This window comes from Ammospiza caudacuta, chromosome 6 (assembly GCF_027887145.1).
Source record: "Ammospiza caudacuta isolate bAmmCau1 chromosome 6, bAmmCau1.pri, whole genome shotgun sequence".
In the NCBI taxonomy this organism is placed as follows: domain Eukaryota; kingdom Metazoa; phylum Chordata; class Aves; order Passeriformes; family Passerellidae; genus Ammospiza; species Ammospiza caudacuta.
The window spans coordinates 55,855,737-55,874,083 of NC_080598.1; the positions used below are offsets into that span (position 1 = coordinate 55,855,737).

Here is an 18,347-nt window from a genome sequence, read left to right on the forward strand (position 1 = left end):
CCAAGCCCTGGGGCAGTGAGGGCAGGGCCCGGCATCATCCAGCGCTCAGCCCCTCGGACGGACCGACCCCCGGCACCAGGCGCTCGGCTGCCGGCCGCTTCCCCGGGAGGGGATTTCTCGGTTCCCTTCTCTCGAGGGGAGGTGCAACTGGAGTTTCCCAGCAGCCGGTCCCGCCCCCGCTTTCCTCCCCTTATAGCCGGGCTGCCCCCGCCCCGGGCGCAGAGCCTGTGACAGTGCCGGTGACAGTGACAGTGCCGCTGGCCCGCGCCCAGCCCCGCCGCCCGGGAGCCGCCGCTGAGTAAGTCCGTCAGCCTCGGGTCTTTCCCTTCCCTTCCCCTTCCCCTTCCCCTCGGGCCGGCGTCTCCCGCTTGTCCCGAGGCGCTGCCCCGCTCCGGGCTCATTGCTGGGCAGCTCGGGGGCTCTGCTGGCTCCGAGAGTGGGGAACGAGGGGCACCCACGGAGGGTGGGTTGCCGGGCACAGGGACGGGTTTCAGCCCCACCTTGTAATGATCAGAATGGGGAATAAATCGGACTGCTGGCAGGACAGCAGCTCCTGGCATATCCCAGGGCTGGGCACCGCAAGGATATATGCCTGGTAATTCCATTGTGACAGCTGGGTCTGATTTGTGCTACTTTCCCCCTAAATTTCAGGGCACAGACTCAAGCAGTGACTACTGTAAACCATTCACCTCCTTCTTACCCTTCTGCCTTCCAACACCTTTCCCAAAATCCAGATGAAGGTATTGGGCACCAAAGTGTCCTAAACCCAGATCTGGCGCTGGATTCCAGATCCAGTGTGGCACTTCTGCCCTCTCTTCTTTGTCTCTATTTAAAGGAAGTGGTTTTCCCCCAAACCACAGGAAAGTAATTGGACTGTGATTCACTCAGTTTGGCTGCCCTGAAAAACACCATTTCAGAGCCTGGACCCTGGATGGCCCTGGGCAGCCCCTGGGACTTGCACCCTGCCAGGGTCACTGTGCCAAGCTGGCACATTTCTGCAGTGCCATGCTTGCCCTTTTGTGACTGCTTTTTCTTTGTCAGGGATGTCCCACAGCTCCTAGGACCTGCCTTTTCCCAGAGCACTGGAAAGTCTATAGAAATTCCCTTCTGTCTTTGTGCACCAGCCCCATATCCGTTGCATCAGCTCCTCAGCACAAATTGAAAAATTCAGCCCCAGGGTTAGGATCCTTGGTGCGTTCAAAGCAGAATTTCTTTTTAAGGCTGCTGAAAAGTGAAGAGACTTTCTGTGACTGGAGCATATGGCTGATCTAGAAGCCATGGTGCCTCACTTTGACACCCAAGTTCAGATGGAAAACCTGAAGAAACACTGTCCAGAGTGCCAGCTGCCTACCCCTCAGCAAGGGACTTTGAGGCTTTGAGGCTCTGATAAAGCAAATCACAAGGGAGCAGAGAGCTCAGGTTTGGGTTTGCTTCATTCACCCTCTCTATAAAAGATGCCTGAAAAGCCAAAGAATTTGAAAGTGCTGAGAGAAGCTCCCAGGAATTTATCTTCTCAGTCGCTGTTAGCTGTAGCAGTGAACTTTGCAAACTCCAGGCCTTAAAGAAGGATTTGGCTTTGGAACTAAAAACTTTTTTATTATGAAAATAAAACTCTAGACAGCAGCAGTTGGTTGCTCTTTCAGCAGCAACAGTTCAAAATTATGCTGCTCAGACTTGAAGGAAGAAGAAAAAATGAGGGTATTGCAGTGCATTCTCTCTGCTTTTTCCCAATAACAGTGTATATATAGAATTTTCTCTTTCTCTCTTTGAAAGATTCTCAATAACAACAGGAGATGATGGTTTACTGGATGGTTTTCAGGTGTGTCAGTAATTTAGGGAAACCAGTCTCATTTGGAAACAACTGCTGCACTGCACAGCTGTATCTACACATGGTTTTATGCTGGCTTAAAGCATCTCTCTCATGCCAGATGAGATGCCCTGGGGTCCTTTCCCTGCTCTGCCACTGTGATTCCCCTGAATCCCTTGGGTTCCCCATCACCCCCAGCCCTGTAGGGGTGCCTGGTAATGCTGAGGCACAGGGATTGAGTCCTCTGGGCAGTTTCTGCTCCTGCCTTGGCTTCTTTACTGGAGACAAGTTTTGTTTTCCCTCAGCTCCCCATTAGGAGCAGAGCTTGGCCACCATCAGGATGCTGCTGGAGCACATATTGGGTGGTGGGTGTCTCACAGGAGTCTGCAGATGGGATTATGGATGTCAGCAGCACAGTAGAGGGTCAAGGTGGGCTCTGGGTGGCCCAACTCTTCTATAGACTGTGATTTCCCAGGCAGAGCCAAATGAGACCCCCCCAGATTTGTGGTGTCTCCCTTCAGTACTTAACCCAGATATCAAAAATGGTAGGAAAACCCCCTCACCTCCTAGGAGGGCTCCCAGCTTGCAGAGATTGAGTCTGGCATATTTTTGGACTCTTTGCTTTGATGAATTAGCAGTTTGTTTAGGTGTCAGCACATGGTCTGAGGTATACCAAACTCAAACTGCCTGCACTGCTCTACTGCTTCAAAGATGGCTTGGCCCAGTGCAGTTCTCTTGTGTGAGAAGATAGATAACTTTGCTAGATAACTCTGGATTTCTCAGAGGCTGTGGGAGAATGGGAGATATCCACTAAAATGAGATATAAATCCTCATGACCTAGTATGTCAGCAGGCTGGAGAGGACCAAAAATCCAAACAATTGCTTGTTAATACTGGCAGCAGCTCAGGAAAAAGAAGTCAAGAAAAAGTTCAGCAAAAAAAATTCAGAATAGGGATAATTAATAAATCTCTTCCCTTGAGTGCTCTCTGGCACACCATGAGCTAGCCCTGACCAATGAGATCATTCTGCATAGAGGCTGTTTCCTTTGAGGAGGAAAAGGAGAACATGGGAAGCCACTGTGCCCAGAGTCCAGGCTGGGTCCTTCTGTGTCTTGACTGTGCTCCAAGTGTTTCCCTTGCCCTTGCTGCCCACCCCAGAAAAGCTCCAACTCAGAGGTAGGTGCTGTGATCAGCAGAGAGCTCGCTGCATCCCACCACAGCTACAGCAGCAGTCACAGCACCACAGTCCCAGTGCTGCAGGGCATCTGGACAGGGTGGCAGAGGGTGTGCTGCCTTCTGGTTTGAAACCAGGAGCTGAATATGCTGTGTCAGAAATAATTGGAGCTAAAGGCTCCCCTGGCACAAACCATGTTGCCACATAACAATAATGAGGATGACGATGATAACAGTAAATTAGCAATAATACTGAGTTGGGAACAATGTTAACTCTTGACCTCAAATCGTTACATTTCCTAAGACCTGAATTTGAGTTCTGGGAAATTATTTAGCATTTCTCCTGCTAAAAAAATTAGAAGCCTGCTGGAGTTTTAGCAGGCTTTGATTTGTGAGAAGAGCACAGGCATGGAGGAGCAGCCTGCAGCTGTCAAAGCCAAAGCCAAGGAATGCTGGGCAGGAGCATGTCCTGACAGAGGCAGGAGGTGCAGTCCTAGCACAGCATCTCCTGCCTGTGCACCCCAGATGTAAGCAGGAACACCTCCTTTTAGCTGAGTATTTCTTGCAGAAAGCGTTGACATTTTTTTGTGTAAGTTCCTTAAAAGCATTTCTTACAGTAAGGTCTTGGTTATCTAACAGTAATGAGAAGAGATGGACAGGGAGTGTTTGGTACCCCTTGACATTAAGACTGGGGCTGCACTTCGAGGCAGAAGTGGCAGCTGAGGTTCGATGGTTTTTCCTACTGCAGATACAAACCCAGGTCAACCAGCAGTGGCACATGACAATCCCTGGGTAAGAGTTCAAGCCGGCCAAATGTGAGAGTGTGGCAGCTTTTGCATTGACAGCCTTACCTAGGTGCTTGAGCCTGGCTTTTTTTGTGCACTACCATGACAAAGTTCTGACAGATGTTAAAAACTCAGCTTCTAACCAGCTTAATCATTCACTTATGGAGTCTTGTCTGTGTAGTGTCACTTTGATGCTTTTCAAAGATCTATTGCATTTATCTTGGCATTGAAGAAAAACCAAAACTTCAAAGTTCACCTTTGTCATCATCATTCATCAAAATGAAAGACCTTAGCCTTTTGGAAGGGATGAGGTACTTTCTTTGGTTAGAAAACAGACAAACAAAAAAAAAAAAAAACCCAATAATGCTTTGTTTGAAATAATAGGAGAGAGAGAAAGGACTCAGATGAGTCTGTGCTTGAACAAACAGGAAAGAAGGGATTTGGCAGAATTAATCTAAGCACAGTGTTGTGTTGGGAAATGCAAGTTACGAAAAGAGCCTTACAAAAATTATGGAAGTCCAAGTCACTTGCTGAACATGCCTGTTGCCATGAATTTTTTGGGTTGGTTGGTTGTTTTTCTGGGTATTTTTGTAGTGGAAATGTAACAAAAAGAAACTCTTTTCCACTGCTTTCAGGATTCTAGTGGGGCATCCTGACTAGCAAACTCCCCCCTGGAGTGAACTGCAGGGGGTTTCCTTCCCCCTCCCCTCCTCAGTACATGTGCTAGGGAGATGTATGTGCACAGATTCAGCCATGGCACAGCTGCTGCTAACCTGGGATTAGCTCAGTTAGTCAAGAGTATGGTGCTAATAATGCCTTTGGTTGTGGGTTCAAACCCTGTATGGGCCATTCACTTCAGAGTTGGAATTGGTGATCCTTGTGGGTCCTTTCCAGCTCAGACTATTCTGTAACTCCTGTCAGCTGAGCTCTGGTGCTCAGACCCCCTTTGCTTGCTCATGCAAGCAGAACTCCTTCCCAAATGAGTTTTCGTATTTGTTGTGTTTAGAGGGTAATAGCATTACTAATCCTGAACATGGCCTGGCATCGAAAGCAGGGAGAAGGAAAGCTCTCAGCAAAGCCAGGCTCTCACTGCTCTCTGTATAACTTAGAATGAAAAGCCACAGTCTTCCAACCCGTTTTCCCAGAAATAAATATCACATTTTGTATCAGCATGAGACATATCAACATTATAAACTCAACAGAGGTATTTGAAGATCACCACATTGTGGCTGTATAACTGAAGCCAAATTCTTCATGTGTTTGAAGTCTAATTTTTCTGCCATTACTCAGTACAAGCAAACCAAAACTTGCCTGAGAGTTCTTCATACAGATGTGCTTCAGTCTCCTAGAAAGTCACTTCAAATAAAGCATTATTAGAATAAGGATTGGAAACTATGAGTAATTTTATTTATTTACAATAATTGCATAATTATAATCATTATACGAATGGTTATAGTTATGCAAATAAATATTTTGCAATCTATTGAATTATAGAGGAACATAATTCTAAACATGAATTCTGAGAAGAAGTTGTAACAATAACAAATTTCTGTTGTTAATTATTTGCAGTGTAAGAGTGTTGGTGGTAATGCAGGACTCTGGCAGGATCGTGTTTGTTTAAACAAGGCTAAACTACCCTGATCCTCGTGCCTTGTTCCCACTCACCTTGAGCACAGATCAGGCAAAAAAGGCCCTGAGTAAGGTGGGAATTGATTTTGATGCCATGTAAGAGTATGAGAGCTTTGTGGTTGCTTTGAAGGCACAGGACACTTATCCCACCCACATCATTCGTGTGCCCACCCATGCTCATGTCCATAAACACACAGTATCCCATGGGAGAGCCTGACAAGCTCAAGGTCTCAAATCAGGACATCTGAATCACCCTCAAAATGGCTCTTGGATTTTTCTCTAATTTAGACTGGACATTAGCAGGAATGATGTTGCTCAGGAATTCTCCTGTGCTCACACCAGATGTGTAACATTCTCCATGTTGCCCACACATATGCCTTGCCACACTTTCTCCTTGGTATTTTTCTTCCTAACTGTTCTAATCTGATTCTTTTCCCCCTGAAATTTACAGGCTAGAAGGAAAATGATGAAAATGTTACCTTTTTTCCAAAGTCCTTTTGGAATACGCAGTGGATCAGAGGGCTGCATTGATGCAAACAGGCCATTTGAAAACACTTCACCATCAGCTGAGCAAGTCCCTGCCTGTCCTGAACCTTCTGCAGATGAGATCTGGTCCAGGGACCAGGAGAAGATGAGAGAAAGGCCAGAGGCAGCCTGCAGAGCTTCACGTGCCTCTTCCATCACGAGCAATGAGAGCTGCATCTCTGCTGGGGACAGCCCTGAGAAGGGGAACAAAGGAATAAAGGGAATGCTTAAAAGTGCATTTAAAATTGTTAAAAAGACCAAGCCACCCAGTGGTAAGTGCTGCTCCATCCTCCTTGCACCACTTCATGGGCCATAGTTTCCTCTAGAGGGGCTGTATGAGGCAGGGAATTGTCCCCTAGGGAAACAAAGGTCCTGATAGATTGAAGTGACTTTTCCAAGAAGCCTGGGGAAAATTGGGCTGAGGGAGACATGACCTCAAGTCCTAGTCTTTTAGTACCAAGGGTACAGTCCTTGAGGAGCTGTCCATTTGCAGGTTTTCTGTCCAAAACAAACTTATTTCTGTTTTCCATGGGGGCACAGAGAACTGTGGGTGGGTGAGAAACCCAGGTGTAACTCCCAGTTCTGTTCCTCCATCCCCTCCTACAAAGTCTTGTTTTAGTATAAATTATTTCCTTTCCAGACAAGCCTTTACATGTCTAATTGGCATCTCTCTCTCCATGTGTGAAATGATCTCCCTAACTGGTGGTTTTCCTTCTTGGCCTTGAATTTGCTGCTGAAAACAGGCCTTTTGTACTTTTGTTCTTACCACTGCATTGCCCCATCCCCAATGTCGTCTTCTTCTTTTTTTTTTTTTTTTTTATTTTTTTTTTTTTAATTTTTTAAAGCAACCAGAATTGCAGAAAATATTCCAGATAAGACACCACCAATGTGTGGCACAATATATTCCTATTTTCACATCTCAGCTGGATATTTCTCACTGAGTACATCCTAGGGTCGTAACTGACATGTTCACCACCACCTCCCAGTAAGGATTTACTTATTCTCCAGGTGTCTCTCTTCTTCCTCCCTCTCAAGCTGATTCACATCCAGCTTGCAGCAGAAAATCCTGTTTGTTGCTAAGTAACTTTTGTTCTATTGGATTTGTATCTGATGTTTTGTGCCATTAAATTTCAGCCCATTTACCATTCAGCTTATCCCATTGTTCCTGTAAAATACACCAGGCCCTCAGTTTCGATAATATCTCTGAACTTTGTGCAATCAGCAGATGCCAAAAGGGCACTCCCAGCTTTTGTGCCACAATCTTTAAGGATAAATGAAGTAAGATGAGTTTCATGAATAATGTAAGCTTTCTCCACCCGGGGTCCTCCATTACATACCTAACAAATCTTATTTTGGGATATAACTTTGCCATTTTAACTAATGATTTCCCAGGTCTCCCTGTCTCAAGTAACTGGCTGTAGTTCAGATAAGATAGCTGAATTGTATTTGTCTTGCTTGCTAAATGTGGCCTCCCAAACAATTTCACAGGTCAGGTTGTGCCAAATCTATTTCTGGAAAACCCATGTAGTATTTCCTTCAGCACATCTTTAGTTACATCTTTCTATCTACATTATTTCTAGTGCCATGCTTCTGACTTGAGGTCAAATTAATGGGAAGGGGATGAGCAATAACTAACTAACTCCACAGGGCTAAATTTTGGAAACAATTATAGGTGGCTCGTGAATAGCTGTCCATATGCAACACACTGGTGGTGGGTATTAAAGTTTTCATTGCCCCCGTTAAAGGCAAGCTGGAAATAATCTGATCTTTAATTAAACAGACTTTCTATATGGTGTAGGAGCCCAAGAGCTAGCATTTTGGAAGTATGAGCATTTTTAAAAAAGATTCCAGAGCCATCATTTTTTGTAAAACATAAGTCTAAATCTTCACTCTTGGTTAAAGAAAAGCTGTTCTGTTTTCACCAGTCAAACAAGTCATGGATCTCCTTGGAGAACAAAAGCTTTGTGATGCCATTCAACATCTGTTTGCCCTGGAGAGGAGCCTGTCTAGCAAAAGTGAGGAGGGACTGAACACCAGTCAGAAAGACATCGAGTCTGTCTATGAAGTTCTGAAGCACAAAGTCTTCAGCACCTTGAAGGATTCTGTGCTGCTTGCAAAAACAAACCCAGACCTGCTACAGCAGGCAGTGGAGGCTCTGAAAGAACAGGAGAAAGAAGATCAGAACTACATGTCAGAGAACCTACCTGACCAAAATATGCAATTTAGACCTAGAAAATGGAAAGAGCTCTGGATGGCTACAGTAAAGGAGTCAGTAGAGGCTCGAATGAAAGACACAAGCCGTACTCCTAGAACTGAGAACCTCTCTGCAGTTGGCCAGAACCTCCTGCACATGGGAAAGACAATGAAAGAAGATTTGACAGTGGTTGCCAAGTGTATTAATAAGCTTTATCCTCCTGAGTTTAATGTGTTCAGCATATATGCAGAACTCTACCACAATTATTTTGCCTCCCAGGCAAAGAAAAATGCTGAGTCTCATCTGGAAGACAAGGATATTTATCTTCTTCTCTCGTGGGTGCACAACTTTTATCCAAAGTAAGTGGGCTTTTATACATGTTTACCCCTGGAAATCAAAACAGGCTCACTGGCTGCAAACCCAGGCATTTGCTTGATTTATGAGTTAGTATTACTGTGGTGCAGTCCAGTACCTGGCTAAGTTAGTAGTGTTACTGATGATGTGCTGATTTACAGTCCTGGCCAGAACAGCCAGAAGGGACACTCAAGGCTGCTAGTCTGTAAATGAAGGGCTCTTTCACCATTCTGGCTTCTGGGCAGCCTACACACAAATGTTTAGGTCTTCATCTATGGGGTAAATTGATCAGGTTCATTGCCTTGATATCAATTCCAGTTGCAGACCTGGGCTCACTCTTGGAACATTTGGAAATTTCAGCCCTTTGTACCAGAGGGCAGACAATAAATAGAACAACCTGAGATGCAATTATCCAGGGCATGGAGGATGTTGCTTAGGTGTTACTCACAGTCTATGTTTTCTTCTCCTTTAGGAGAGCCAGGGGTGTGCCCCTGTGAGAGGACACAATCCAAGGGTCCCCATAAACTCTGGATGTTATTGAACTGAAAACATTGCTTGTTGTGGCTAAATAGTACTGAGTGGAGAATTGAGGGCTTTCACTTCTCAGGTGGAAACCAGTAAAGACATCAGCAATGTTTCTTCTGTTCCAAAGTCATTCAGCTCCACTTTTTCCTTTTCGTGCTCCACTGATGAGTGTAATGATTCAGTGTTGATCCCAGAAGTTTTCCACAGCTGTGTTGTGCTCTAGATCAGGATATTCAGGCCAGGACCAGCCTGTGTTTGGGAGTGAGCAGCTGTGAGGAGCAGGGCTCAGCCCAGCACTGGGGACAGTGCTGGCCAGGGTAGCAGCTGCTTTGGGAGTGTTCCCAGATGCCACATCCAGGTGTTGAGGGACCACCTCCCAGCCATCCAACACCAGCTTTTCATCTGCTCACCTCTCTGTATGCATGGAGAGAGGCCATGTCCAGGGGCTAGACTCCCCTGCTTGCTTCAGGTCTCCCATCCCCACCAGAGCACAGTGGCTGGTACTCAGGAGTTTGGACTCGTGACTCCATTCACAGGCTTGCTTGTGGTCCCACCCTCACACATCTCACCCCTGGCACATATCCATTGAGCTTCTCCAAGTCCTGCCTGGACTGAGGACAATGTACATTTCCATCTGTTTTTTCACTGATACCCTCAAAAAGTGTTAGTGATTTGCATCAACAGCTGTCTTGAATTACACTGCCTTTGGAAAATACAATTGTTTGGCTTTTTTCATTCCAGAGACATGAGAAAAGATCATGCTTTAGCCATGGAGTTGGATAAAGTTAAGCTTGGAAGCCTTTTGCCTTCAAGTCTGAGCAAAGAGCTTGAAAATAAATACCTTGACAGTGAAGAGGTAAGAAAGGTTCAGTCACTCCTCTTCTTCCCTTCACTGCTCCCATGTGACTCCTCAGAGAAGCTGTGACTTGTCCTGCACACACACTTCTTCACCAGTGAACCACACACCCTTCCAGGGAGAAGCCAAAGCTTTTGTTTGTTTTTGGGGAGCAGGTCACCTTTCTGCTAGATGGGACTTGCAGAGCAAACTTCTGCTTAGCCCTGGCAGCCATGAGAAAAGAACTGCTCTGTTCTTGGAAGTCATGTGGTAACAGGGGGAAAATCCAACAACAGATCTTTATAGGCAACTTTCTCATTCTGATAAATCTCCAGAGGGATTTATGGTCCCTCTCAGAGGAATGTCTAAAGGATCTTGGATTACTCCTGGTATCTGCAGAGGTGCCAGACCTTGGAGGAGTGCAAAGCATGGAGTTCTGGTCCTGACAAATCTCTTTCTTTGATGGAGAACTGCCTGCTCGGCAGAAAATAAAACTTGCTCTGGTTTTTGTATCACCCTTCCCTTAATGGAAACAAAAAGCAACTTCTAGAGTATTCCCATAGCTTAGTGCTTTTGGCATTTGGGGCTGGAATTCCCAGAAAATGAGAAGATGAGTTCCAAGTTTAACTGTAGTCTGTGATGGTTTGCATATGGGAGAGGTGGTGTGAGGTCTGCAAAGCGCATGAACGGGACACTGGGGGATCAGCAGTATGTGCCAGACACTGCACAGACCATTTCCAAAGCCTCACTGCAGCACAGAGGGGTCAGAGCAGAGAAAACCTGAGAGCATTTTGTTTCCCTCTCCAGCACTTGTGTGGCGTCAGAACAGCTCATGAAAAAGGATTGCAAAAGCAGGTGGCTCTGAGAGTGACACACACACAGTGTGTGGTTGGGGGAATTTGGGCTCTGGCACATGGAGCTGCTGCAACCTTCCTACCCACTGCTCCCTCCCTGCCCTCCTAATCCCCTGGATATGGAGGTGTGATGGGATCTTCACTCCCACCTTAAAATACTCAATTCGCTATTGTGTAGGTGTTGTGAGGGGGTTGTTCTTGTTGCTGTGAAGTCATGGGTCAGGCATCTCCTAACAAAGAACCTTTATATCCCAGCCAGGGCTGAGGGAAAACTCTGCTGGGCCAGGCAAAAGGTGGGTGGGTGGGTAAAACCTGCATAAGGCAGGAGCTGTTGCATCCATGTTGTAGTAAATGCCATTGTTCTTCCTTCCCTAAAGGTTACTGTCAAAAATTCACTGAGCAGATGTTTAGATAAAGAAATCCAAAGATGGAAAGAAGACAAGGAACCAGAGAAGCTAAATGGACATTTTCAGAGTGAACTGCTAGGAATATTTGTTATCCAGGTAATACAGAGCTATATTAAAAATAAACAATTGCATCTTTTACCTACTTAGGATTTGAGACCAACTGTGGTCAATGCAGAAAAGGAAAAGGCCAAGTCACTTGTGTAGAGTGGTAGCAGAGGTGGGTGATACAGGGAGGCTGAAAACCATGGTCTGTCTTGGGCCTGGTGTGCCATGGTACAGAGGCAAACACCTCTACAAGCAAAACAAGAAGAAAAACTGCCTTCCTTCTCCTGTGCAATTTCTTCTGCATCCCCAGCAGCAGAGAGAGGACACTGGCTCAGTTGATTGGGGAGTCTGTTTCTTCCTCCCAGGGAAAGTGCCACAGGCAGAGCTGCCCCTTTCCCTCCTCTGGCTGCAGAGGATTAGTTGAGTTTATTTTTAAAAAAATAGACCTCTCATGTGTTGAGGTTATTGTGGTTAAATGGTTCATTTAAATGCAATCTAATGACATTCAAAAAAAAAAAAAACCAAAAAAAACAAAACCAAAAAAAGAAACACAACTAAGTGTGAAATTGCCTACTTTCTCAGCTGTTTTCTAGATTTTCTTCATGCTCCTTTTGAACTCTCAGCTAAGTATAGCTGCTCTGTGTGGTCCCTGGATCAGTTGCAGGGGGGATGCAGGAAAGCTGGGTGCAGCTCTTAGTAAAGGATCTGCAGCTTCTTTTACCCAGCAAACCTGCAGCTTCTTTTACCCAAAACCTGGCATTTTTGGAGCAGACAACCTTTAAAATTGATCTCACTTGTTTGTTAGAGTATCTACAGCAGCCAGAAGCGGGCTGAGGACATCAGCAAGGCCGTGGGTGAGGAGCTGTCCCGCCGGCTGCTGAAGGAGCTGCCAGCCTTCCTGAGGAGGTGAGCGAGCTGGGGAGGGCTGTGGGCACTGGGGCTGGCACAGCACCTGGGCAGCCACTCACCCACCTCTGCTCTTCCCATCTCCCCTCCAGCTACAGGGATGCCTTTGAAGACTTCAAGGAGAAAAGCAAGAAGCACACGTACTACAAGCCTATACTGATTGCAAATATTAACAACTGCTGGAATTTTAGGTAAGGGTCCAAAAGAGAAGGTTTTGCTCCTTCCTCTGCAGGCAGTGTATAGAGGGGGGAGGTACTCTGAGGTACTCAGGGGTGAGCGGATGTAGGTCTATCTGCCTACAAAAAGTTTGGACACTGCTGAATTTCTCTTTCTCTCCTCTGAGGACAGACTGTTCTGACCTGACTGCTATTTTCTTTCAGAGACTACACAGAGAAATACGTGGCAGAAAAGGAGGACAGTAGAGCCGATATCCTCAGCACTCTTGCTGATATTGAAAACAGTGGATTTGATGTGCTGCTTCAACAGCTCTTTGCCCAGCTGAAGGTACCATATCTGTGCCCCACATCCTCCTGCCCCATGGCTCAGCTGGTACCAGGGCAGGGCATGTTCTCCTGCCATGCTATCTGTTGTTCAAGTCTCTGATTCAAACCAGCCGAGTTCAGTAGGGACAGGATCAGTCCCAACCCACACTGCTGCAGGAAAACTCCCACTAAGCTCTCCTTGAGCTGGTCCTCAAGCCTGCAGGCAAAATGGGTGCAGTGACATAGGCATGACTGTGCAGGTGAACATAAAACCTGCTGATGGCATCTGAGACAACAGCTACAGCAGGGAGAGTCTCAACCTGTAGCTATTTGCTCTCCACACTGTAGAAACACATCACTAATGGCATAAACTGCAATTACGCAGCTTTTGGCTTCCTCATAAAGGTGACCTGAAGGGCATTTCTGTACTTCTGGCTTTCTTTTTTTTTCTTTTTTTTTTTTTTTTGTTTTGTTTATATATATATAACACAATCTTTTCGAGTTAAGCAATTTTGGTGGAGGAAAAGGAAGCGTAGGAGTCAGGAATGTTCAGCCACAATCTCTCCTGCTTTCTCTGTAGAGCCTTTGGGAAGGCACGAGAGAACAGGGGTACAATTTTTTTCATTTTCATATTTATTTACTGTGAAAAATTATAAGCATCTCATAAGGATTTATTTTTTCCCCCTGATGGTTCCATAATTCTTTAATCAGACCAGATGGTGAGGGGGGGAAAAAAAGCAGAAATAATAAAAACACCTCCAATATTAACCTTTCAAGTCCTTGGTCTTCTTAACCATGAGAAGCCAAGAAGGGGATACAGCCCCTTGTTCCCCTGTCCCTGTAAGGATCACCACACACCCTGCACAGGACTACACACCATGCTCTCCCTACATGGGATACTCAACATGTAGGAATAACAAATATACATGTGCATAGAATTTGTTTGAGGTAACTTAGCAGATTCTCCTTTTTTTCAGCCAATGTACAAGAAGTTTACAGAGAATAAGTGGGATTCCAGCAGTGAAATTATGAATGAGATCATTAAAACCACCAGCAAACATATTTCAGACTTCAAGACCTTAAAAGACCCGTTTTACCATGTAAGTCCAAGAGAAATATTGGAGGGATTTTGGGGTACTGGGGCTGCATTTTCAGCTCTGATCCTCTGTGGCTTGAGCTGCCTTGACCTCTGGTGAGCTGGCCTGGTATCAGGAAGCCTCTCAGGCAGGATTTCCATCAGCATGCAGTTTACCCAGATAAGGCACGTAAATCTCACCCTCCTCTGACAGAAGCAGACTCCTGCAGCTCTGCTGCACTGTTCTCAGAGCAAACCACCCCTGATGCAGAGAAAGTGCTTTAGAGACCACCTAACACGTGGCTTTAATTACAGATTTGGTTTAGCAATCTTGAAACACAGATGCAGTTGCATGGTTCAGTCTCATTGCTCCTTTGATTGCCCTAAGGGCTGGAGGAGGTGGATGCAAATGGGACAAATCCCAGAGAACTGAGCCAGAACCACATCCTCCCTGGTGCTGGACTATATATGAAATATCATAATATAAGACAAAATTTGATTTCCTGTCTTTGTCTTTTTAGTAGCTGGGACAAATTATGATGTTTTATGTGTTAGAGAGAAGAACAGGAAGAACAGCATGAATTCCTGTTTCTCTGGAATACTGCTACTCCTCTACCACATGGAGATCTTTTCTGCACTTTAAACTCTTCCCAGAAGGAAACAAACATTTGGAAATTCCCATTCTTATTAGAGCACAAAGAAATTCTCAGCATCTAGGATGTGCTGTAACTGGTCTTGGGAGGCTGCAACCAGGGCTGTTCCTGCTGTGTAATCTGCAGCAGGCATTGGTGGGGCATGGCTCACAGCACCCAGGGTGGTTTTGTCCTCCATCCACACTCATGGTTTGCTATGTCCCCAAGCAAAAGAGAGATGGATGATGATTCCCTCCTCTCCTTCCCAACAGGCTATTGTTGAGAAGATCCACGCCCGTTTGGTTAAAGAGTACATTGTGAGGCTGCTGAAGAGGAAGGTCAGCCTGAAATCTCCAGCACAGCAGCAAACTCTGGCCCAACACATCTCCAAGAATGCTGCTGACCTGGAAGCCTTCTGCACCAGCAATGTACGTGAGTGCTTGCCTTGAACATGTCAGCACAGGGCACAGACACACTGAAAAACAGGAAAGCAATTCTGGGGACTTTTGTTGACCTTTTCAACTCAAATTTCCTGGAAGGCAGGACCTTAGGCAGAAAGTGGTCTTAAGTGCCTGTAGGCAGAAAGGGTCCCCCACACTGTAAGCAGCCTGCCCCTCCCTGCTTGGAGAGACATGATTTCATCTTCCTTTGTCCCACAGGCAGTTTACTTTCGAAGGTTTACACTAATAGGGTCAAAGACTTAGATAATCTTTTCTGGTTTCAGTACAGCTTCCATGGAGTCTGGGTTTCCTCTCACCCTTGATTTCCCTGATGCTGCAGCTTTTAGGTCAGCCAAGGGATAAAGCAGGCACTGTGGGGGTCTGTGGTATGCAAGGAATTTCTCCACGAGAGCCAAGCTGGAACACCCCTCTTTGTCCTTTGAGATGATCTCCCTCATTCCATGCCTCTAATCTTGCCTGCAAGAAAAGCTAACAGCTAAGCCAAAACCTGTCCTCCATCACCCCATGCATGTTTGACTGGAGAAGGAACAAGTCTGAGTTCCACATAGGCTGGGTAGGAGGTCGAGCAGCTGCACCTTGGAAATTCCAATGGTCTGGAAAAAGCTCAGGCTGGGACTTCTACCCGATTTTGGTGATACCTGGAGATGCCAAAGGCAGGGTTGTGTTTGGAGCTGGGGCAGAGCAGCACGTGGCAGTGACTCACCTGGCCCATCAGACCTTGGTACGCACACCAGGCAGTGCAGAAACCCAAGGAAAAGGAAATGAGCAGATAGAATCTGCTGAGGTGCATGTGGAAGTCTCAGTCTTATGGCAAACCACACACCACTTGTGTGAGAGGATTAAAAACCATCAAAAAGCTAATCCAGTTTTTCCAAGGCTGCCTGAGGCAGAAACAGCACTGAAAAACAGTGAGGCATCTAAAATCACTGATGTGTCCTTTCCACTTGCCAAGAAACAGCCTCAGGGGCAGCTCCTGGGGTGGGGGGCACTTTGCACCCCCATGATGTCCTGTTAACCACTTTTTCTTCTTGCAGGGATCTCAAGCCACCTGGCTGAATTCAGCACTCCCCAAACTGGCTGAAATAATCCGACTTCAGGATTTAGGTGCTATTAAAATTGAAGTTGCAACACTTGCCACAACGTACCCAGACATCCGGTAAGAGATGCCGAAACAGATTTGCTACTACTCATAAGGAATTTTAATTGAGTCAGAAAGCAGTCAAATATGAATATAGGTGAGGTTCATACAGCCTGAGCCTACAAACCTGGGTGGGGGCTGCCTTCCAGGCTGTGGTAGTCCAAGTCCTATCAGAAAGCAAAGGAAGATATGTTGATATATTCCAGGTTCTGCCCTAATTTTCTCCTTTACCTTGGAGATTCCCTTCCCTACCCCAAACATCCCAGGACAGTGCAGGGTCTGGTGCAGGACTGCCAGGTACTGAGCTGGCACCCACAGGGGATGTCAGCACACACCACAGGGTGGGAGGCACATCCTGCTGCAGTGGCCCTGACCTGTGGAGGTGTGTGGGAGGAAATAACACCTGCCCATCTCTCTTCCACAGCAAAAGGCACCTGGAGGCGTTCCTGCACATCAAAGCCAATCTGTCACGCAGTGAACTCAAGAGCATCCTGGGCTACTTGGCAGACAGCACAGCATCCACACAGCCCAGGGCCCTGCTCTTCTCTGGCATCAATGTGTCCTAGACCAAGGCATGCCTTGGCACTGCCCTGTGCTGGACTGTGGGGTGAGCTGGGGATGGGGACCATCTCCTGGAGCAATGCATGGCACACACTGCCACATTTTCCTATGGAAAGTGCTTTGTCCAGTCTGGTGCTCAGCATCTCTGTGGGAATCATTGTGCTCCATGTGTTGCTGGGCACAGGGAGGTGCAGTGCCCACAAAGACTGAGGCTGCTCCTCCCAGCAGTCATGGATTCCCTCTGAGGTCTCCTTGTGCCACCACATTCTCTGCCTGGACACTGCCCTGGAGCTCTGAACTCCATCTACCTCTCAGGGTGCCACAAAGGCCACACCACAGACCAAGCAGGCACCACCTATGTAGCTTTTTATCTTCTAAGGGAATTAAGGGAAACAAAAACAGAAACCAACATTTAGAGATGTGTAGCATCCCACGAACTCTCGAGATGTTGGGAAAGTCCCTTGTGAGCATGCTTGCAATCCATCTGCCTTCCTCAGAGCCGGGCAGGGCAATGTGTTAGGCTGGTGGGAGAGGCATGAGGTTCCTGGGGAGGAGGAGCTGCAGCTCAGCTGTGGCAGGGCTCCTGCCAGCCCCCCTGGAGCAGCTGCAGGCTCTGACCCAGGGCAGCAGCACTGCCCAGGGCCTTGGGGTTTTCACTGGGGAACTGGCCCTGGAGAGTGTGTGCTTCCTCCACCTCTGTGAGGTGAGAGATCCTGGGCCCCTGGCAGTGACCCCATCCAGTGCATCTGCACAGAGGCACCCCTCAAACAGAGGCTGGGAGCAAGCTGCCTATTGAAATGGATTGTCTGGGTTAAGCAGCAGCTGTAAAACACTTTGGGTATTACTGAAGTCCTCCTTACCAAGGAGAGGACTTCCAGACCCCATTAACAATGCAGGCTTTGAATGGAGTGTGGAACTGGTCTCAAATGTCATCAATACATACTGAGCACCCTGTATGTGTCACCATTCTCTTGCTTACTCTTTCTCCTTGTGCTGTGAGATAGATACGATGTGAAAATACAAATGGGTCTCTTGTGAAACTGTGTTTTGTTTCTTACAGCACAGTTTTTTTAGGAACTTAATCACTTGCCAAAACAGCACTGTGTATATTTGGAGGCCTTTCCCTTCTGTTCTCCTGTTTCAACTTTAGCATCAGTCTGTGGAAAGTCAGTCCGGAAGGAAGATGCCTGATGACTGTGCAAACTATATAATGTATTTATATGTATGTGCAATGTACCACCAGTGTATTTTTGCATCCAATTTTATTTTTTCTCAGTTAGAGATACTAATTTGCAATGTTTATAATAAACAGTATTCAAATCTGCTAGAAAAGTGACAGTTTACTGTGTTGCCACTGCTATGTTGTCCTTCAAAGGGCCATTTCTCCCAGCCTTCTCTGGTGACTGTCACCCACTGGTTCCAAGTAGGGGGTGTTTCTGGACTATAGAGAGGCTGGAAAAGCATTGCTGCTGCCCCAGTAAGACATTCCCTGAGCAGGGTGGGCTGCTCACTAGCAGTGGCTAGTGGCACATGCTCAGAGGAGACTTCTGCCAGCAGGTTCCACAGCAAAATTGTGCCCTGAGTGAAAAACAGTGCTTTGATTTTAGTCTGCAGCCTGTCCACAGGCAGCACAAATCACCCTCTCCTTCCTTAAGCACACTCACACAAAACTCATATAGATACATGGGTTAAAAAATTATTATTTAAACACTTGTCTCAACTACAATTTAAAGGCAAATGCCAAAATGACTTCTGACTGTGCTGAGCACTTATGACAACTGTCACCTATTGGGTAACATTTTCCTTCCCAATTAGTGAAAGGTCACTTTATAGCTATAAAAATACGTATTTTGATTTAGAGATCTGTTAAAAGCCTACAGAAATGCATCATACAAGTGATTACACTGATCTTTAAAAAAAAAATCCAGCTAAGTAAGTGCCCAAAGGGAAACAGTATCTA

At 46.3% G+C, this 18,347-nt stretch overlaps 1 protein-coding gene across 1 annotated transcript; it reads left to right on the forward strand.

Moving 5' to 3' along the window:
- The first annotated feature begins 233 nt into the window (after window positions 1–233).
- On the forward strand, window positions 234–17,706 carry TNFAIP2 (TNF alpha induced protein 2). Its single transcript, XM_058807180.1, has 12 exons — window positions 234–298; window positions 5,845–6,190; window positions 7,844–8,471; window positions 9,733–9,847; window positions 11,058–11,183; window positions 11,938–12,038; window positions 12,131–12,229; window positions 12,419–12,542; window positions 13,498–13,620; window positions 14,500–14,655; window positions 15,723–15,844; window positions 16,251–17,706. The coding sequence occupies exons 2-12, from the start codon at window positions 5,857–5,859 to the stop codon at window positions 16,390–16,392; spliced, it is 2,070 nt and encodes a 689-aa protein (XP_058663163.1). The 5' UTR covers window positions 234–298; window positions 5,845–5,856; the 3' UTR covers window positions 16,393–17,706.
- The last annotated feature ends 641 nt before the right edge of the window (window positions 17,707–18,347 follow it).